Source organism: Lytechinus pictus, chromosome 8 (genome assembly GCF_037042905.1).
Source record: "Lytechinus pictus isolate F3 Inbred chromosome 8, Lp3.0, whole genome shotgun sequence".
Taxonomy (NCBI): Eukaryota; Metazoa; Echinodermata; class Echinoidea; order Temnopleuroida; family Toxopneustidae; genus Lytechinus; species Lytechinus pictus.
The window spans coordinates 23,644,671-23,668,120 of NC_087252.1; the positions used below are offsets into that span (position 1 = coordinate 23,644,671).

General features: G+C 36.1%; 1 protein-coding gene across 1 annotated transcript; it reads right to left on the reverse strand.

Moving 5' to 3' along the window:
- Positions 1-1,346: 1,346 nt before the first annotated feature.
- On the reverse strand, positions 1,347-6,359 carry LOC135155249 (interferon-induced very large GTPase 1-like). Its single transcript, XM_064104166.1, has one exon. It carries the CDS (start codon positions 6,357-6,359, stop codon positions 1,347-1,349), a length of 5,013 nt encoding a protein of 1,670 aa, XP_063960236.1.
- Positions 6,360-23,450: the final 17,091 nt, after the last annotated feature.

Sequence of the window (23,450 nt, forward strand, 5' to 3'; positions counted from 1 at the left end):
TACATTCTTGTAGACTTGTAACGAATCATTTACATTGAAATATTTTTTTTCTACTGTACTGTGTCATATTTTACGTTTTGTTTATTTTATGTGTATTCGTATATATTGTTTTATGCATTTTCTACTGTATTGATGATAATCCCAAAATGTGGATTTTTTCAATAAATTGAACTGATTTTATTTTATTATCCTAAGTTCTCCTGTTGATATATCATGATATTCTCCACATACTTCATCTGTTCATTCGTTTCAGTCTCCCGAACTTCATGTACACAATTCAAAGTGGTTTTGAAGCGTCACATGATTAGTTTGCATTGAGGTGTGGACTCTTCCGTCTTTCGGACTTTGTCACCTCTTTAATCAACTGGTAAAGATGCGACAGCCATAGTAGCAGTGGTAATAGCAGTAGTAATTTCCATAATTTACTAGCCAAATTCTTTGGTAGCTCCTCTAGCAATCATTTAGGTGAGTGTGTGCATATTTGTAACGAATCTTGCAGCTGTTCAGCCGTACAATTTGCCGCTAAGGAATTGTTGATGATAGAAAATTACATGTGCTTCCATCATGTCCCCGGTAGCTCCTCAGTAGTTATTTCCGTCACTGTGCATGCTTGTTTATAATGAATCTCGCCAGCTATTCACCACTGTCATTTAGTAATAACCTGATGACGAATGATTACTTCCCTGAAGCAATAATGTATGATGTGGTGACCTAGGACCATAGATTCGTTAATATTTTCTTAAACGAGAAAGGTCACAATTCCCTCAGCTCTGTAGTCAGCCATATCCTAGCATAGTATTCGACTCTGTTCTCTGTAGAGGCCTTCATTTCTCTTCCGACTCGGTTGGGGAGAGGAGAAACCAAATGCTGGATCCGGGAGAAAATCACTGAAGGCAAATGTCAGCTAATGCAGCTGAATAAGAGAAACTCTTCAAATACAGCCATTGGAAAAGGCGACCAGATAGCCTAGTCCAGGAAGGAAAGGCCGGGCTAGGTCAGTGGAAGACATGGCGGATATCAAATGGACGGGGTGGGGATGACCGTGGCAAAGGAAATGCATACATGATAATGCCAATAGTTCATTGATGATTATGGCAACACAGCAGTATATAGAAGAACTTGGGTCTGCTACACTCGTCATTCTGCGAATGTTAAAGCCTATAGTAGTAATCTCGTTTAATGTTTAAACAAATATTTTAGAGGAAATTTAACATAACCCGATCGATGTATACACTGAAACATTCTTGAAAACGAAAAGAGAATATCAAGTGTACGTATTCAATGTGCCGTTGACCTCTGTATTCGTAACATTGTTCAATGTACCACACCCTCCTTGGTGACAATTTCTAATGATGGATTGTTTTTAGGTCAGCTAGGGCTTCCTTCTTTGTTATTGACCTCCACGAAGGAGGTACGTCAGCGAATGAATCACTGTACAATTTGTAGTTTGCCATAACCCACATCCAATATTTGGACATACTGTTGGTGGAATCAGGAGCTATGTCCCATTCCGGAAGGTAAGTCTTGTATTCTGGATATTTGTGGTAGACGATATTCATGCCAGTAGCTGAACACTTGCCGGAATCTCGACACTTGAAGTCACAAGCGTCACAGCCGAACTCCATGTCCTTCCCCTGTATGATATAGTTACAGGTCTGATTAAGCAGCTGGTTTTTGCCGGTTTTCACCCCAGCAAAAATACGTACTCCAAGAAGTCCCCTTGGTCTGTGCTGAACACATGTGTGCCTCCTCCCATATAATGAAAAATGTCTAGGTGTGTTGTCTACACAAGGCGAGTGACAGAATGGGCATTGTTCAGGACATCCCCAGATCTTGTCAATAATTAGCAGTGATGGAGGTTTCCCATCCCAGTCAACAGAGTTTTCGGTTTCAATGGCAAAGGTATCTTGAAGACTAACTTGGATTTGACCCAGCTGGTTTAGGACAATCCTTGTCAGATTGTCGAAATTCACCACTAATCGATCACTAACAAATGTCAGGGTACTGACTGGCACTACTATCTCCTCCGATGCACTCTGACAGAACTTTTCAATCCACCGTTCCATCCTCCTGTCTCTTTGTCCCTCGACATCAGCAGTAGCATTCTCAACACTTTGGGTAATACATCGTATGATCCTTGCAATATGACTGTTGGCTATTTCCGCATACCTGGACATGCCATTAACACCTTGTCTCGAAAACATCTTCTTATTTGTGTACCTAGTAATCCATGTCAAAGCAAACCATTTGCCGTCATTGAAGTAAGCTTTATATTCCCTGAAACTTTCGTTATCAGCTAGGTCTTCCAACATTTTTACGAGCAGGTAGTATTTGGTCATCTGAAAGTCTCTGAGAACTTCATCAATGCATTTTCTTGGAATTGCCTTCTTTACTGCCTTTTGAACAACTCCCTTCAAATGTGTGCATAAGAGGTCGCCTGCAAGGACCTCTTCATTGCTCTGCTTGACTTTGTTCTTGAAAAGACTCCGGGCGGTATTCTTGTAGACTTGTAGCTTGGCCTTCACACCATGTTTGTTGTTATACTTTAATTGCATCGAGCTGAAAACCTGGACACAGTGACGACTTACATGAACTGCTAATTTAACGGCATATCCAGGAATAATCGTGAAATTGTAGTCATTGGAAACATATGCATTCTGATTGAAAGTTTCAATTTTCTCCACGAGTATTTTTACGACATATGCGGCATGCGTTTTCCGGAATTTCATGTCCTGATTAGAAATGTTTTTTAAATAAATATCAATCTCCTCCAGGATACTTCTTGTCATCACCAATGTCATCTGTCTTGCAGCCTCTAGTTCTCGGTTCCTTTCATCAGCCAGGTTTTCGATATTTTTCAACAAGGATGTTTTCAAAGTGACATGTTCCTGTCTAACATCATCTAGAGTGATACTGCTTTCTAAAGATGTCTGCTCAAGTGGAATATTCAAAGAATGGCGCTTCAGCTCTTCTCTAAGTAAAGCTCCATGTGCATGAAATCTTTGGAAAAGAATCCCCTCCATCACTAAATCCATTTGCAGCTCCTTGTCCTCGGTATTTGGGGCAAGTTCGTTTACCATTGACAACCACATGGTATCAAACTTTTTTTCCTGTTCGGGATCAGTCACTTCTTTACCTTTCATTTCTTCTGCCAGTTTCACTGCTCTGTTCATGATATACGCCTCATGCTTTGACCACTTCTGAGTATGCATTATCTCCACTCGGCGTGCTTCTTTGATTGAACGCAGATCCACCTCGCCCTCATTTTGTTGTTGCTCAACTGCAAAGTTCAGTTGGTTCAGCTTGAACTGCTGCCATTGGATAGTTATGTCCCGCAAGTTGCAAATATTAAAGTATTCCTTCAAATAATATTTGGTTTTTTCAGCTTTTTTGGTCAGAACTTTAGAGAGTTCGACCGTGAGCGACAGGAAGGAGCTTTCTAGGTCATCGATAGATTCACATATCTCTAACTTTAACCCTGCAAAGTGTAGCCATGATTTCATTGAGTTTTGCAAATCCCATTCCAAAGTGTAGTATTTGGATTGCAAACTGTTGTAGGCTTTCACCTCAAGACTGTTGCAAAAGCTAAAGACGAAATCATCAGCAAGCACGCCATTCCATAGATCTGCAAGGCGAATCGACAGATCTGAAGAAGTCAGAAATGTTGTCTGCCTCTTTGCAATCTCCTCGAAAAGGTTTAACCTGAGCGCATCTACCTTTTCACTGTAACCAGGATTTGCAGGGGCCATTGGTGGATTGCCATGCCACAGATCAGGGAAGTACCAGACATGAGTTTTGACGCCAAAATTGATCATCTGTGAGAAGCTATGAATATTTGCTATGTTCTCACTGAGGGCTGCTTCCTTGGTCATTTCATTCAAACTCTCCTCTAATTTATGATGTCCATGTATCATAAGTTCTTCTGCATTAGGTGATGGGACATTCTGATGAACAAATATGCAAGTTCTGTGATCTTGTACTCGTTTACTGACAAGATTCATCCTTAAGAACGCATGCATTGCAATTTGAAGAATGTATTTAATTTCGGCTGTGTTTTCTCCTTTGATATTAATCATGGTCACATCTCCCAGACCAATTACGAAAGTTACCAGCTCATTATCATGCTCGTACATAAGTTGTTGTAGTTCTGGTGCCCGAAGCCCCTCTGTATCTATAACAACAACATAATCAAAAGGCAGATCAGCGTTCCCCTCTACAGGGATGATTTGCATGTATGCTCCCCTCGTGCATCTACCTGCACTTACTGCGAACTGCAATCCAAACATAGTGTTCAGAAGTGTAGATTTCCCAGAGCTCTGGATGCCCAAGACCGAGAGAACAAAGAGTCTTTTTTCCCCGATAATGTTTCCAAGTTTACTTAGCACTGCGGTAACCCATGTTATAGGGACAGTCGATGTGTCTCCATCAACCAATTCCAAGGGTCTGCCCTTCAACAGCAATTTGGCAGCTATTTCTGGTAGAATTTCTACATCTGCCTTTGTGTCTTGTCCTACTTTCCTGCTCCCCTTCACCGCTTCGTAAATTTGACCAATTTCTCTGAAAAGATTTTCTAGTCCAAATGATGCTCTTGCAAGATGACCCTCGGCATCATCCACTTGTGCTTTCAATTGCGGCAAGTTTGCCCTCTCCTGTTTCTTCTTGGCACCCCTAAATTCTTTCAAAGCTGTGTGGTACTGTCTGCGTAGTCCTGGTAAGTTGGTTCTCGATACTTCATTCAACAACAGATCTATCCAACTCAGGAAATACATTGCAACATCTGGATTATTTCGCAGATTTGACATGAAGGTTTTGATGAAAGGTGTTAATCTACTTTGGTATATTTCTACCTGCTGTTCACGGAGAAGGCCCAATGTCCGTTTTACTTCTTCGTAGTGATATGCTGATGTCGACTGTGTGACCTGTCCTCTAATTCTGTGCTGATTCTTTAGCACTTCGCAGTATTCAGTCCATTCAGCACATTGCACCGGAAGTAGGAGAGATTTACAATCAAAGATATGTTTACCTTCCATGTGGCTGACAACCTCTTCTGCCAAGGCCTTACCTTTAAGACATGCCTCATCATCATGCTCATCTATGATGATCCCCATTTTCTTTGCACGTAGAGCACACTCTTCTACCATTAAACTTGCATTACATCCAGCGATAGCCTCCGACAGCTTTTCTCGAGCTTCAGTCTTGAGGTCACTGGCATTTTTCAAAGTACCTTGGAGGGTGCTGGATAAAATTATAGGGACCCCTTTCGGAACTATTTCATGACAGGCTTGTAGATCCTGTGTAATCTGTTTGTTTTTTCCACTGATCAAAAGAAGGATGACTTTCGCACTACTTTTCAAAATCCGTTGAAATGTCATGGTGTTTTGAGCTATTGTCAGGTCTTTAGCACTGGCTGTAACAAATATCACGGATGATATTTCCCGCAAAATCTGCATCTGTTTTTTCATTAATGAAGCATCGCCTCTCAAATTTAGGATCATTGTTGTGCCTGGTAGGTGATCATTCTTTGCACCGACTTTAATGAACCAGGAACATTCCACAAGACCATCCGTCATCCTTCTGGGTATGGTACCATTGATGCAATCTTTGTGGAAGAATGTGTCATGGCTGTCATCTCTAAGAATATCGTTTACCAGCTTGGATTTGGACAGTGGTGGCCTACCCAATCTAAGGAAAGTCACCAAAGGGAAAGAATTTCCCGTCACTGTCGTCTCCACAGCTTCCTCGAGTTTGGTATGGCGCTGTAGAATTATCGTTCTGAGTGCCCATACTGACATCCAAATATTGCCTTCTGGTCCAACAGGGTACAGAAAAGGGATTGCAAGTTTACAAATAAACATTTGGTGAGCAAGTGTTTGTTTCAGGAAACTGTCACAACATGTAAATATTGCCACCAGAACGTCCAAAGGGTTAAGATGTGTTGCATTGTCTTCACGAACACCTGTGCTTTGCACTGCAAGAAATGCCTCGACTTCACTGATATCCGAATTATCAGGTCTCTCTTCTCTTGATGATTTGCTCACATCTGATAAAAGCTGGTCTCTTGCATGAAAATCAGTCATAAGGAGTTTATGTATAACCAACCATGGAAGATCAACAAGCTTAGGGTGCCCATTAAACTTTTTAATGACCATGGCATCCAAAAGGGAAATCTTAGATGGATAATATTTGTCTAAGCCTAGGATCTCGAGGATATCTGAAAAATTACCTTGCTCTGCTTCCCTTGCATTAGCTTTCATGAATGGTCCCTCCTGATGTGAATTGTTGTCTTCTTCTCCAGTGACATACTTGTACACACCTGCAATCGATACGGGAACAAGAAATACACTTATAACATAAAACATATTTATAAAAAGGTTGGAATAACACTTAGACATAATTTCAAAGTTATTTTAAAGTATGAAGAGCAACAGTTTGAAAAATTCTGCTTTGAAAAACGTAGCTGCATTTCTTATGATTATTTATATTGTTATAAAAATGTTTGTAATGTCTTCTGATAGTGCCAGTACAATATTATCTAGACATAAAAAACTATATTTTCAGAAAACCTGAGGGGACACTTTGGGGAAAGTGAGAGTAGAATTTGGTCGCTAAATGCGTCACGCTCCAGAGTCTCGCCTTAGTCTTAATCCTATTTAGGCCGGGGTATTATGGGAGTTCAAATGGCCGGGGAGGGGCCTTACAGGCCCCATTGATATCTCGGCCGTCTTTTTTTCCTATTTACTCTCTAGATTATCATTGTATATATTTTTCATCTCATTCTTGCTGTAATGTTCTGTATAAGGGGCCCCTCTCACAAGCTCTGCTTCTATGTGGTCCCAAACCTATCCTGTATTCTCATTTCTTGTTAAAATATGTAACATGTCTCTTGTTTTTGATTGGTTTAAATAAACTTGAACTTGAAAACTTGACATGACTTGATATAAAAAGGGGTCAAATGTGCTTATTTAGGAACAAAATAGATAAACATAGATAAACGTCGAATACATTCAGTGTGATTACGTGGTATTGCAGGAATACATTGAAACGACTTGACAAACCCTAATGCCCTTAAAAGCCGTATCATCTCCATGATGTTATACATGCAACCAGCTCTTTCCGAGTTTCTTGATTTAGGAATTCAATTCAAGTTCAATTCATTTTCAATTTACTAGTCTTTGATATGTAAAGTATTGTAATGTTTGTTTGTTTATTTTCCGATTATTAAAAACACAAAACATAGATATAGAGAACACAAATACATAACATAAATGGCAGTAATAGAAATAAATATGAATTGCAAATGAAAATGTAAAATAAATAAAATAATAATCGAAATGATTGCCCATTTCAGAGTTATTTACATAAATTACTCTGTTCTTCCATGGGTTCCATAAAAATATTAAGATAGTTTACATTGCAATACAAAGAAAATTTGATATTGAAAAAAAATATATACATATATATGTATATATAACACATGTATAATTGAATGTATCAATTAATATCCCCCCATCCACAATACAATTATCAAACCAAAACTTCAGCTGATTTTGACACTGAATTAAATATATGAGCAACTGAGGCTCGAGTGCTGGAATATTTAAATAAGCTCCAGCTTGTTCTGTTCTTGGGTTAATTCATATCTCAAAATAACTATCAAAATCGCTTGATTTGTAGCAATTATAAATTATGTTTCTGATCACAGATTAGTTGAGAATAAATTTCATGTGACCATGTCAAAATCAGCTGAAGTTTAAAGAGTAAAATAATTGAAGTAAATTCAACTTTGAAGTGAAGTTATGTATATGCAAATTTATTTCAAAGCACATGTAATTTCAATTTACTGAGAGTCATATTGAGATGAGATCATTTAGAATTTATTTTGGCCTTATGCAATTGAAAGGTTAATATTTTTTAGAGGTACAAGTGAAAGTATAGGATTGTTTTACTTATATTCAACAGTCCATTTGATTGAAAACTCAAGAGCATTAAAGCCTGATTGAGTTACTTTGGTATTTGTAAGTCGATGTCATTTTCTTATTTTGGATATTTGAGATAATTGATCAAAGGAGATTATGCAAATTGGAATCAAACATAACAAATCTGTTCTGTCAAAGAGTATTTGATACTTTTTTTTCTTTTCCTCGTGTCAGAGGTTTTTTATTTATTCAATAGCCAAATTAACATGTATTAACATTCAGGGTCTTAGAGACAACATCCGAGATGTCGTCTAAAAGAATTTCATATTTAAAAACATGCCATATAGAATTATTGTTGTATGGTTTACCTTGAAAATAATTAAACATATACATCAAATAGATTGTATATTGAGCATACACAAGGACTGTATTTATATATGTTGCTTGTTCATGTGTGAAATCAAAACCAACTATTGATAATTGTTCGTTTAATTTAATTTTTTCTTTAAACATTAAATTAATCAAATCCACAATACGTTTCCAGAAAAGCTTTACGCTTGGGCATTCTAAAACAACATGAACAAAAGATTCTGTTGTTTTACAGAAAATACATAAGTTGTCTGTTACGATTTTCCACCTCCACAAGTTGTATCTAAACGGTAAAATAATATGAAGAGTTTTGAAGTTGAGTTGCTTTATTTTATTGTTTTTCAATGTCTTAAACTTAAATTTCAATGTGTCTTTCCAGTCAAAATCAATTGCAAGGTTCAATTTACCTTCCCAGAATGTTAAAGCAGCCGGTTCTCTTTTCTTAAATTCACACAATAAACTATAGAAATTGCGAGACTTCATTGATCGTAGTCTAATAAAATCAAGCGTTCTAATTTCGAATACGTCGCTTCCGTATTGTGAATTTGATTCATCGTTATCTGCATAACTTATGTCTAGAATTCTTTCGATCCAAGTTTTTGGTATCGCATTTTTCAGTTTCGAATACATAAAGTCAATCAACAAAGATTTTGAGCAAAGCACTCGACAAATATGTTCTCTTGGCCGAAATCGTCCATTTTCTACAATGTCATTAATCGTTATAATGCCTTTTTCAAACCATCTTTTAAAAAAATAAAGGTTTTCTATCATGTGTGATATTACTATTGTACCACAAAACTTGATTTTTAACATTTACAATATCTGGAAACTGAATATATTTAAGTTCACTCCAAGTTATGAGACAGTCTATATAAAAGTCGGGTACCTTTTGTTTTACGCAAAACTTCAACATATCTTTACTGAAACAATTTGTTTTCAAAAGTAATAAAAAGGGACATATTTTTTCAATCCAATATCTAAACATAAACTTCCACGGTACATCATTATCATTTTCAAAGAATCTACTCAACCATGATAAATGTAAGGATTGGAATTTAGATTTCAAATCTATCATACTCAGTCCTCCCCTTATAATATCATTAATCAAGACTGCTCTCTTGACTTTTTCTCGTTTTGAATTCCATAAAAAATTATACATCAGTTTATTGAGATCAACATCTAGTTTCTGGGGGATGGGTAATACAGAGGCAACGTAAACAAATTGAGAAATTACTAATGATTTAAGAATCAAAATTTTTACCATAGTAAGTTAAATTTCTAATTTTCCAAAAACTTAAAATTGATTTATTGAAGTTTCTTAAACCAGTTCAGTCGTTCAGACTCTTTTTTATCACTTGTTAGATACATTCCTAAGTACTTGACAGGTTCATCATTCCATTTAATACCTTCAATGAATGCATGTTGATGTTGCATAGTGACAGCATTTGTTTTCATCACATTTAGGCTTGGCCCAGCAAAGAAACCAAAACGTTTTACTTCTTCAAGACATAAGTTGGCAGATTGAATGTTATTTAAAAAGAGAACAGTGTCATCTGCAAGTTGAGATATCTTAAATTCTTTTGAAATACCAGTTTCAGTAGATACTACAGTAATACCACTGATATCAATATTCTGCTTTATTTTTAATGCCATAATTTCAACAACAATAATAAACAATAAAGCTGACAGAGGGCAACCCTGTCTAATTCCTCTTTTTATTTCAATTTTTTTCGAAATCCAACCATTACTCATGACACTCCCTCCCACATTTGCATAGAGGACCTTAATCCATGTAATAAAAGATTCTTTAAATTTAAGTTTGTATAATATTTGAAATAGAAACTGATGGGTAACCGTATCGAAAGCTTTTCGAAAATCAAGAAAAAGGAAAATGCCTGGGTGATTATTATATTCGCAATATTTAATATCTTTAACCAAACGTAGATTTTGCATAGCAGAGCGCTGTTTTAAATAACCTGATTGATCAAAATAAATCAATTTATCTAAAACACCTCTTAATCTTGTATACAATACTTTTGCTGCAATCTTATAATCAGTGTTGAGCAATGATATAGGTCTCCAATTATCTAGACATTGTTTATCACCTTTCTTGTACAGCAAAGTTAATATAGCTAATTTATGAGTTTCTGATAACTGTTTTTGAATAAAACCTTCATTAACACTATATATTATAAGGGATTTAACATCGTCCCAAAAATACTTTAAAAATTCAACAGATAAACCGTCACTACCTGGCGACTTATTGTTTTTCATAGAAAATAAAGCATTACGACATTCTTCCTCAGTAAGTATACCTTCGCATGACAATGCTTTTTGTTCTGTTAACGTAGGTAATACAGTTGAATCTAAATAGTCATCAATGTCAGACGATTCAACTTCATTGTTTGTTTTAGAGTACAAACGTTTATAATATTGAAATATTTCTCCAAGAACAGATTCCTGGTTTGTAATAAACCCTTCCATTCTTTTTAATAGAATTAATTTCTTTTCTCTTTCCGTTTCTCTTTTCGCTTTCAAAAAAATATTTGGTTGACTTTTCACCATGCTCCATCCACTTTTGTCTGGATCTGATGAAAGCCCCTTTACATTTATATGTTAACCATTGGTCTAGTTCAATTTTTGTTCGTTCTAATTCAGCTTTATTTTCATTAGATGGGTTTTCATCAGTCTTATAACTCATTGAATCGAATTCAGATTGTAATTGTTTCAAAGTTTCATTATTTTCTTTCTGTTTTTGTTTCGAATACTTGATTGTGTATTCTTTAATTTTTATCTTACACATGTCCCAAGTTTACGCGCGTCATGCTCCCCCCCCCCCCAGAAATTTCTGCGTAAGGCCATAGTGATAATGAGATAAAAATAATGAAAATGAAAAGTATACATAAATCAATGTGCCAGGCTCTTTTGAGCATGGCCGTACACAGAATTTCTTTCGGGGGGGAGCATGCGCGTAAACTCGTTCTCAAGTTGAAAGCGACACAGCGAAGCGACAAAGCTTGTCATTTGGGCACTTTTTGGAGTTTTAAAAGTGAAATATGAAGGCTTTCGTGCACACTTTTGGTGAATTTTGTGATAATTTTCAATAGAAAAATAGGTTTTCAAAAATGTAGGGGTCATCATGCCCCCGTATTGTCGTTGCGAGCATTTTGGGGAAAAATTAACTTAACAAAAACAAAAAAACTAAAAATTATAGAAAGTAGAAGGGCCTGATGCACGTACACTCACTCTCTCAGCTCATATGCACTTGATCCACTTCCATTAAGGATCCGGATTTCGGGCTAAATTCCGCCCGACAGTTCCGGGAACCAACCAACGTAATATTTCGATGAAGAGCATTTCGTCGATTCACCGGTTGTTCCCACTCACACGTATTGCGAGGTACCGTATACTAAGGTCGCACCATAAACCGCATTTTTAAGTGGATTTCTAACAAGTGGGTCTCGCGTGCTGGGATCTCACTTCTGGTGTCCACAACACGCAACTTCAATGGCTTGATTTTTCTGTGCGCGACAACATGTAATGAACCCTTGGGTTCTCACTTCTGGGATCTCACTTCTGGTGTCCACAACACGCAACTTCAATGGCTTGATTTTTCTGTGCGCGACAACATGTAATGAACCCTTGGGTTGTTCCTACGATCAGAGAGAAAAGGTGAAATACACGCGCGCCTATGGGGATTGTGAACTGTAGGAAAAATCGTATAAAATTACACTTTTTGATATTTCTACGAAGACGAAGTTATATAGAAAATGAAGAATATTACAATCAGACCATGTCCCTAGAAAATTGCTTCAAGAAATGTCATTATGAAGAGAAAATGGACAAAAGATTTTGAAGAAAAATCACGAAAAAGGAAATCGCATCATGAATATTCATATCATGGGCGGTCCCACATTTGCATGTTATAGCGAGTTTTCTATTATTTATAAATAATGGTTATTTGTATATAAATAATGATTATTTGTATATAATGGCAAACTGTAAAAATTGTTTATAAATAATGATTATTTATAAATAATGGGATATTGAAACAAAATTATTATTTATAAATAATGAAGTAGATATTTCATTATTTAACAAATAATCTTTATTTATAAATAATGGATAACTCGAACATTAAAAAATGATTATTTATAAATAATGAAAATAATGGCGCACTCGAAAAAAATATTTATAAATAATGAAGTAGACGTTTTCATTATTTAACAAATAATCATTATTTATAAATAATGGGAAACTCAACAAATTATTTATAAATAAAGAAATGTGCACTGGCATTGTTAATAAATAATTATTATTTATAAATAATAGAAAACTTATTTATAAATAATGGAAAAACGAATTGCAATTATTTATAAATAATGAAGTATGTAGTGTCATTATTTATAAATAATGAAAAACGAAAATCATTATTTATAAATAATAAAAGACAAATAATAATTATTTATAAATAATGAAAAACAAATAATCATTATTTATTAATAATGAAAAACAAATAATCATTATTTATAAATAATGAATAACAAATAATCATTATTTATAAATAATGAAAAACAAATAATCATTATTTATAAATAATGAAAATCAAATAATCATTATTTATAAATAATGAAAAACAAATAATTATTATTTATAAATAATGGAATGTCGAACTATTATTATTTACAAATAATGAAGTATTACTTGGAATTATATATAAATAATTAGAAATGTTATTTTATATAATAGTAATTATTTACAAATAAATTGTAAATTATATATAAATAATAGTTATTATTTAATAAATAATGATTATATAACAAATAATTGTTCTATATAATATTGGTACAATCGGCGCCTCATACTTCTGTGCGCTCGCCACAGGTGTACATGGACTATTCATCAACCAAGTATTCAGTTATTTGTCTATTGAATTCTTTAAGTGTGCCAGATTGGCGAATTCTTATCGGTAATTCATTGTATAACACAGATGCTCGATACATAAAAGTTCGTTCGCAATTGTTGGTTTTCGGATTAGGAAAAGCCAACAGGCCTGATGTTCAAAAATCATATTTGTTTTCCTTAGTAACAAAGTTCTCTTTCATATATCCAGGAGCCAAATCATGCATTATTTTATACATAAATGATAACATGTGTCTCTTTCTTCGCCTACATATAGTTGTTCCCAGTCCAGCAGATTATGAAGTTCGGAAATAGATTTTTGTTCATATGGGTTTATGCCTAAAATTATTCCAGATGCTCTGCTTTGCAGTTTTGCTTTTGAAGTTGTTCTAACAAAGTCATACTGGTGGATTGCCAGACTCATGGGCGGAAATCCCAGGGGGACAGGTGGGACGTGTTCCCCCTACTCAAAATAGTAGGGGGACACAATATCAAATGTCCCCCCTACTATTTCTGGTCTTTTATGATGGTTAGAAATTCATCATTCAAAATCGAAATAAAACATGTATTTTAGGGAAAGATTACCCTAATTTTTGGATGATAACCTTTTCTTTTTTCTTTTTTTTGCTTGTCAAATTTATTTTGGTCGAAATGACCTGGAATCTAGGATGATAATATATTTTTTTTTTGCTTGTCAAATTTTCCAGCCCCTTGTCCCCCCTACCTTTTGGGAGAGATTTCCGCCCCTGGCCAGACTACATCAGCATAGTCAAAATGAGGTAAAACAACAGTGTTGTATAATTTATTCAAGTTTGAAGTACTCTTGAAGTGTTTAAGTCTGCATAAGAAATTTATCATTTTTCCTATCTTCTTACACATGTTATCTACCTGCAGATTCCATTTCAATTCTGAGTAAACAAGAACACCGAGATATTTGAAAATTTTAAGTTTAAATCTATAGAACCATTCTTAGTAAGCATTTTTTCTTTCGAGCCTATCAACATACAAACAGTTTTGTCACAATTTATTCTTAACTTGTTTTTCTTCATCCACGATTCCAGTACTTTCAATTACTTATTCATTGTTTTTTGTAAAACTCGTGTTTCTTCATGTGAAAAATATACCACAGAATCGTCTGCATATAAATGTACAGAACATTTGTTGAAACATTTGGGCAAATCGTTTATAAATATAAGGAACAACAGTGGACCTAATAATGACCCTTGTGGAACACCAAATTTGAGAGGCTGTTCCTCTGACATTGCATCATTTACTGATGTGATAATTGCTCTACCTGAGCAATTTTTAAACTTTTAAATTTTTGAACTTTTAAACCAGTTAAGTGCTATATCAGTAATTCCAATCTTCTCAAGCTTATGCAAGAGGATCTTATGATGCACAGTGTCGAATGCTTTTTGCAGGTCTACAAAAACAGTTCTAGTGTACATTCTGTTATCAAGAGATCTGAGCCATTCATCTGTAACCTCAATCAGGGCAGTGCATGTCGAGTGCTTAGATCTACATCCTGATTGTTCTTTTGTTGATATACTATTGGCATGAAGATAATAAATTGTTTGCTGTTGAACTACCTTTTCTAAAAGTTTAGAGACACATTGCAGTAGCGAAATTGGTCTATAATTGTCCGGTTGTGTTTTATCACCTTTTTTTAAATAATGGTATTATCTTGGCTATTTTCCAACGTTTAGGGACTATACCTTCTGTAATGGATTTATCAGAAATGTCAAAGATCTAAGCACTACTGGAGCAGCAACTTTCAAAATGAATGAACTAATGCCATCAATGCCAACATATTTTTTTATTTTTTAAAGAATAAATTAATTTCAACACATCAATTTCTGACACTGCAGATAGACCAAAAGTTTCAAAAAATGTACCGGTATTTCCATTGCAACAAGTTTCTGTAACGTCATTAAAGTTTCCAGCACCAGACCTTAATTTTTCAGCAATACTTGCAAAGTGATTGTTAAAATCATTTGCTAGAGTGATATTATCATGTGCATTACTTATAAGAGGTGGAGAGGAGTTTCTATTTGGTAAAAGTGATTTCAAAATTTTCCAAGATTTGTATCGGTCGCTGCATTCACTTAATTTCGCAGAATAATACTTATTTTTATTTTTTCTAATCTCTAATGTATTTGGCTATTTATAAGTTTACTATGTTAACAGACACATCGATTGATCATTGCTCCCAGCTCCTAAGAAAGAAATTTCTGCTTGGAGTTTATTATCCACAATATCTGGTTGTTCCCTTACTGATTATAAATTGTTAACACTACACTTTGTCTGAGTCATTGACTGAGCTTGCAGTGACCTAGAAAAACGTGTCCGTTTGTTTCTTACTCTTGACGATGACAGGAACCACAGATTTTAAACAGATTTTGAAGCCGAATCAAATCTACTTGTGAACCGGAAAAATTGCAAGGAATGAAGTTATGGATTTATATGCGCATGCGCATACATTGATAGTCTCGGCTGCAGCTAAAACTAAGCCCAGCTAGAAAATCATGCCTATCTTGCATAAAAAGCTGTTTTTGCCAAAACAGTAATTTTTGGAAAGGTTATAGTATAAGGATTCAGAATAACAATGTTTCCATTTTCACCGTGACCTATATGGCCGCCATCTTGGATTTTTCAAAATGGCCGCCAAAACACGACTGCTGAGTAACCTAGAATCGTGATTTTGACACCGAAACCATCTTTTATGAGGTCAAGGAATCTATTGGTATCAAAATCAACAACTTTCTTCAAGAAAGAAAATCATGTTCATGACATTTTCTGTCTTTTTTACGTATTTCCAGATTATAAATCACATTCAAGTCCAAATTAGGTATTCCAAATTAAGCGACCTGCACATACCTTGCAGTAAGGGAAATGATAAACCAGTGCGTCATACATGCTTTTACTAATCATTTAGCATGTGTTTCAGGTTAGTGATAAAGGTCAAAATTCACATAGGGTCACTGAACTTTGACCATGTAGGGGTATCAACTTGACAAGTTTCGATTTTGAAAGATCATCATAGCTTAGAGAGGGTAGGAGTAATAAAGTATCACAGACCATTTTGCATGAGTTTCAAGTCACATGATCAAGGTCATAGGTCATTTAGGGTTTTGCACTTTGACCATGTTGTGATTTCACTTCTCAAACTTAACCAATGCTAAGACTTTTTTTTTTAGCTAGGCCTAATTTAGCAAGCACATATTCTTAAAAAAAATCATACAATGGCCTTAACGTTTCAGAAAAAAGGATAAATGAATTTGAGTTCTCCATTTAAAGTGGTCAACTAGGGGTCAAAATTAAGAAAATTAATAAGAGATTTTGCTAGATTTTAAATTTTAAAAAATTGAAATTATCAATCAGTAATGAGTTTAACATGGATATAAAGATTAACAGGTATCAGGAATTAGATTATTATGATTTAAGATTACTGGTCCAAGTCATTTCAGATGTGTTAAATTGGATAAGAATGTATATTTTGCTCATTATCTTGAAATACTTGCAGTAAATGTTGCAGTCAATAATATTTGTATAAGATTTTTTTTTCGAAGATCACAAATGATATGAAATGAAAAGGAAGTTTTTAGGTCAAGGTAAAAGGTCATTTGAAATCAAGGAACTTTGGATTTAAGATGAATGCTATTTTTCTCTTTTTGAGTATTGTTCACACAGAGCCGAGTTGGGTGCGCGAGTCCCTCCGAGCTTCCGCGATTTGGAACTCGCGGAAACTCGGGGGGAATCGTACATTTTCAGGAATGTTTTCAAAAACTAACCAGAGCGCAGTACGAGTCACGAACAGTTATCAACGAGTAGTACCGAGTGCTGCTCGAGTGATTTAAATCTTTTCTCGAGTTTGGCAGAGTTTGCTGAGAGTCTTTTAAGATCTTCATACGAGTAGTTCAACCCTTGATAGGTCGGAGTTTTCGTGCATGCTGCTTTTTCCAAGATGGATAACCAGATGGACCTTCTAGTCCAGGCTAGAAGAGGCATATTTTTCATATATACAATATTTGTAATGGTTTCTTGTCAATTTGAGAGTAATGATTAAGAATCTGAATGGTGCCACTTGTGTAACCTTGAGCATTTTCCACAAATTGGCAAAATCCAATATGGCCACAAAAATATGCAAATTAACCATAAAGATCATAAAATTGCCCGCACATTGGCTAGAATATCCATGTAATTGTATGGTAGGAGTGAAACAATACTTTTTCACACAAAAAAAATATATTGATATTGAAAATGGCTGCCATAGACCCCTGTATACTCTAATATGTACAATATGAATGGCAAAAACTAATGTTAACAAAAATGAGCACTATTACTGCAAGTAATTGTGATCTATGAACAAAGTTATGTATGGAAATCATTATTTCTAACGAGATATATCATGTCATGTATGGGACAAATGCTGTATTTTGATATTCAGAGTAGCCACCATTGGCCCTAACAGTATCTTGTACAATGGAAATTGTTACCCCAAAATGACAAGAGTGAACACTAATATGGATGTTGTTGTGATAAACGAGTGGAATACTGACTAAAAACAGTATTGTTAACGAAATATATTATTTAATATTTCATGTATGTGATAAATGCAGTATTTTGAAGTTCAAAATGGCCGCAAAAGGCCTTAACTGTATAAGGCCTATGTACAATGTGAAAGAGGACCAAAGAAATCACAAGAGTGTACTGTAATGTATATATTAGTGATAAATAAATGGGATACTGTCTAAAACATAATTTAACGAAATATATCATTCAGGTTTCATGTTTTTGTTAAAATACTGTATTTTGACTTTCAAAATGGCCGCCATAGACATTGACTGTACAATGCGAACTGGGAAACCAATTTTCATAGGGGTAAGTAGATGCCCATACTTCTGATCTATGAGTAAAATATTGTTTGAAAACATAATTTCTAACAAGATAAATCATTTCTTCTGCTAGGTTGGTGAAAGTCAAAATGGCTGCTATGGGCCCTAACAGTATTGAATGGGGACAAATAATTGTAATAGAAATTTGACTTTTCTTGAGTAAATGGTGCTGTATGAATAGAATATTGTTTGAAAACATGATTCTTAATAAAATATATCATTTAGGTGATAAATGCTATATTTCAAAATTCAAAAATTTTCCTTTCACTTTTTTATTGTTGTAAAGCACTATGGGAAATACTTTGATAAGTGCAATATTAAACATTAAAGCAAAGATGAGGAAGTACAGCCATTTGAATAAGGTTGGAAATAATTTCAAACTTTCTTCAGCTAAAAAAAGCAACAACAACATGTAGTACGCCTCTGGTAGTCTTGCCTGCATTACGCGATTCGATATAGCAGCAGTGTTAAAGCTCGTGGATAGTGTTGGTAAAGGATACAAAAAATCAACTTGAATGGATCTTTTCCATTGAATAACAATTGCTGATAATAGTTCAATGAGAAATTGATAAAATTTCTTCTTGGAAATATTAACATTTTAAATAAACACTGAGAAATGAAATCATTTTCCTCGCTGAATTTAAACAGCATTTGGCTGAATTTACGGGCACTCACATAGCGCCCACTATCGTCCACGACTGACTTTCCCCCCTGTTCGTAGCCTCTTGTCGAGGCCCTGTCGGCTGCTTTCCGAGCGAACATGGCAAAGCACGGGAGAGAGCGAAGCAGAGCGCCGCGAGACAGGGCCTCTGGACATCTGTACCGAATTTCACCGACTTTCTTTTGTTTTTTATTGTTTTTACCAATTCACCGACCAAAAACTGGTCGGTGAAAATCATCCAATGAGAGCGCGAGCTGCTATGACGTCATATTAAATATTCATGAGCTCATCTTGAATGGCGACCCTTGGATTCTTGGCGAAGAGTGACGACGAAATATCAAAGAGCACTGAATATGCCTCTAAAATGCTGAATATTGACCGATTTAAGGATTTGCAAGTCGATGAAATTAACTCTGCACTGAAAGGACGAGATGTCTTTGTAAATCTACCCACAGGATATGGAAAAAAAAGTAATATTTCATGCGATTCCACCGGTCGATCCGGGGCGTCGATTATCGATCTCCGCTGTGCAGTGCAGTGAGGGAAGCTGGAGTGGAGTTGCTGGGAGTTGACTCGAGTCTGACCAGCGGCTGAGCAGTATCTCCCGGGAAGTTTCGGGGCGGTGATGGGTCTGTTACGGCCAGTAGTAATAGTAGTAGTAGTAGTAGTACCACTACTTGTAGCATTTTGCTGGTTATATCCCCTTTAGTGTCCCGCAATTAAATGAATCCCCTGCAGAATAGTGTACTACTACTATATAGTATTCCGAACCCAAGACGAAACAGCTCTGACATTTCATTGGTTTACTCGGTGACCGGTAATATCATGACTCATGTATATTCATTAGGAAGACGTTCCTCATGAATATATAATTCAGTTCAGATGTCAAGAGGCCCTGGCTCGCGCCAGGCCTAATTCGCTTCGCGAATTAGGAAAGCCCTCGCTTCGCTCGGGAAGCAGCTGCCAGGGCCTCGACAAGAGGCTACCCTGTTCGCCGATCGTTGGCCATTCCACTTTTTCCCAACCCGAAATATCCCTGCGAGTGTAGTCTGCTAATTCCGTGTATACGCTCGCCAGTCGTTGTTATAGCATGGTATCCGTCGAGTTTCTCCCCCAGCGAGTTCGGCGAGGAACACAGTACAGGCAACGGTAACATTGTAAATAGATTAGTTGGAGAATAAACCGGGATAATAATATAAAAATATGTGGACTTACTTACCCTTATGATGTCCCTCCAACCTGTAGTTCACATGTTACTTAAGTTTGTTTTTACGTTCATGTAAACGTATGTTCATGAAAACGTATTGGAGATGTTTCTGTAAAAATTTTGGCTACAAATTTTCTCGTGCGACAAGATGCAAGATTGGTTGAACCACGGGATACATTGCACTACACTGCGACCGACATTGGCCACGCTCGCTGAGCAAAACATTCACATACACATTTTTGCGGGTACGACATTATCTTTATGGTGTACGATGATTGTGATCATGTTTTTCACGTCATGTTTCAACGCATGCATTGGGGAAGGGAAATGGGAAGAATAAGGGAGAAAAGAAAGAAAGGGAAAAGTAAACAAAAGGAAGAAGAAAACAAGAAAAGGAAAAGAAAGAACATGGAGAGAAGAAAGGGAAGGAAAAGGAAGAGACTGATGTCGGCCTACTAGTGAGAAAGAACAATCGCGAAATACTAATAAATGATGGGGATTAAAAATATATATACATTAAGAGATTGGAAAATGGAACGGGAATTTATCTCGGGAATGGGGAGGAAATGAGGCATAAGGAAACAGGAAGTTAGAATGGAACGAGCTAATATGATAGCAGGGGCGGATCCAGCTTTCGCCAATAATGGGGGGGGGGGATTTTTTTCATCCATATTTTCCACGATCGACCGCTATAAGCGGGAGGGGGGGGCTGGGCACTTTTTTCCAAAACCGTGTACAAAAACGTAAAAATTACCATAGGATTGTGATTTTTGCATGGTCAGCCCCCCCCCCCCGACTTTGCAAACCGTTCCGCGGCCCCTGTAACAGTCAGCTTTATTCTTATAAAACAACATAAATTTATATTCCTATAAGTCCTGTTCAAAAGTACGAGCGTATAAAGTGAGAGCTAAATTTTTTTGGAAATGTCATATTTTTCCTGAAAAAAAAAACGTTCTGAGTAATGTTTTTGATCCTGAGCAAGATTCGTACAACTAATAACTACTGCGAACATGAACGTGAAGCGCGAGCCTGATAGAAAAGGACCTGTTCTGATTGCAGTATAGCCATGACGATATACGTAGGCCTATTTCAACAATCGAATAATGTGAGTGCGAAGTGCGAGCCGATCATTTTTGACATTCAAACCACTAGCGTACCTACGGGGGGGGGCAGTCTGCCCCCCTGACGAGCCACAACCCATGCAGAAGACGTATCCCTGCCCCCCCCCCCCCACTCAGTGACGAGCTTGAAAGACCTTATTTGCCCCCCCCCCCCCGACAGATTTGAAGACCTTTATTGCCCCCTGACGAGCTTGAAGACTTTTTTTTTTTTTTTTTTTTTTTTTTGCTTGTCAAATTTTTTGGCGGAGGGTTTTGCCCCCCCCCCCCCTGTGGAAAATCCTACTGATTCAAACCAAGAAAATTGACATTCTAAGCATTTTTTGTAATCCTGAACTGGATAGGTATATAACTAAACAATACGAGCGCTAAGCGCGATGGGAAAAAAAATGAGATTTAGAGCTAAAAACGAGACACTATACTAGCATGACTAGTATTCGTATTTTGTAATTCGTGAAGATGGGTATACTTAGGTATCTTCCTACATCTATAAGTGCGAGCAGAAAATTTTGGATATTTTGATCTAAAAACGTCAATATAAGCACTAGTTTCAAACAATGAAAATGAAAATTGTAAATTGGAGTTGGATCGCACTTAAGATTCGAACGCGAAGCGCGAGCTGATATTCTAAGGACATTTTGTCATCATATGAAAATGGTAATTATCTTCCTATTAGTCTCCCTAATCACGAGATGAAACTTGTCGACATTCTGAAAAAAGGACAATGTAATTGTTGGGAATTCATGAAATTGTTATCTTATTTACTACTCTGATAAGCCCGATGAGAGCGAGAAATTAGTTGATATCAAGTTCGGAAAACTGGATATTCTTAGCATTTTTGTATTAATGAATAGAAGGCATTGGTTGATACATCTTTAACAATCAATGCAAGCACAAATCACGAACCGAAAATTTTGATAAATTGTCATGAAAAGGGATTTTGAATAGTTTGTTATAGAGTTAAATTTCGCACCAATCAAAATGCAAGTGCGCATCGCTAGCTGATAGGTTTTGACAATTAGACATGAAAAGGAATATTTTGAGAATTTATGGAATATATGAGAACTAGAGAATGGGTACTTGACAAATAATGCTAGCTAGCGCGTAGCGTCAGCTGCATTGATAATGAGACCATAAAACGGATTACGGCTGCACATTGAAAGAAAATGTAAATCAAACAAAATAATAACAGCTCGATGTCCGAGCTGAAATAGGTTTTGTATATCACACACACACACACACACACACACATATATATATATATATATGTATGTATATACCATATCGGTCTATTGAGGAAGATTTGTATCTCGACATCAAACATGCGAGCGCGAGCGAAAAACTTAAATAGTTATGAAAGATTCTTTTTTTTTCAAGCCTTCCGCTCACCTTATTTTATTTACTTGCCTTTCTCCTCTATCCCCCATTCTTTTTGTCTCCTCTTTTTTCCCTTTTCCTTTTTTAGAATTTTACTTTTTTCGTTTTCTTCATTTTACTTTTTTCGTTTTTTCCGCCACTATAGGGGGACCCGGATACTTCGCCCCCTAGATCGGCCTATGTGATAGCGATGAAGCTGAATTGAAAAATGAAGAGAAGGGATTAAGGAAAAGTGGAATTGGGCCCATAAAAACACATCCGGAACGACGTTTCAGGATTATAAAAAAAAAAAAGAACGGGAGGGAAAAATGTGATGACGTATGTGCCATGAAGTCTGGAATAGCTTGCTAATTTTTTATTGCTGAATTTCGGCAAGGTTTCGGAGGTACCACCCCAGCATTATATCATATTTAATGCTAAATCCTAGCCAAAGAATTTGGGGGCATACCCCCCCCCCCCCCCCATTTTCGCTTTCACCGCCGTGTATGTATGGGTGTCCAGTGTCGGTCTTCACGGGGTTGGATAACTGACACAATTAAGTTTGGTCCCTGATGCGGGAGTATTTCTTTTTTTACATTTAGGCCTATTATTTATCATTATCATTATGATTATTTTTTTTGAGGGGGGGTGGTCAGTTCCATAACCAGTCTAAAATTTGTATGGGGGACAGAATTGCACAAAAGGATAAAATTATTACTAGAAAAGCTGCGATCGAGCGAGCAATTTTTTTTACCCTTTGAATTCAATACAAAAATGTAACTTTGTGTTCAGTATATTTTGACGTGATACTTGTCATGTCATGTTTCACCCTACTCTTTTACTATTCTTTTCTCTTCAATGGGGGGGGGGGGGTCCAATGCACCAGGATGGGGGTAGACCAAGACTGAGTGTTATAAGGATTATATCAGCAATGCTAGCGCGAGTTTAGATGCTACCAGAATCATGATCATACTTGTCATTATAATTCATAAAATATTATGTCGTTCGAAGTAAGGGAAGTTTATC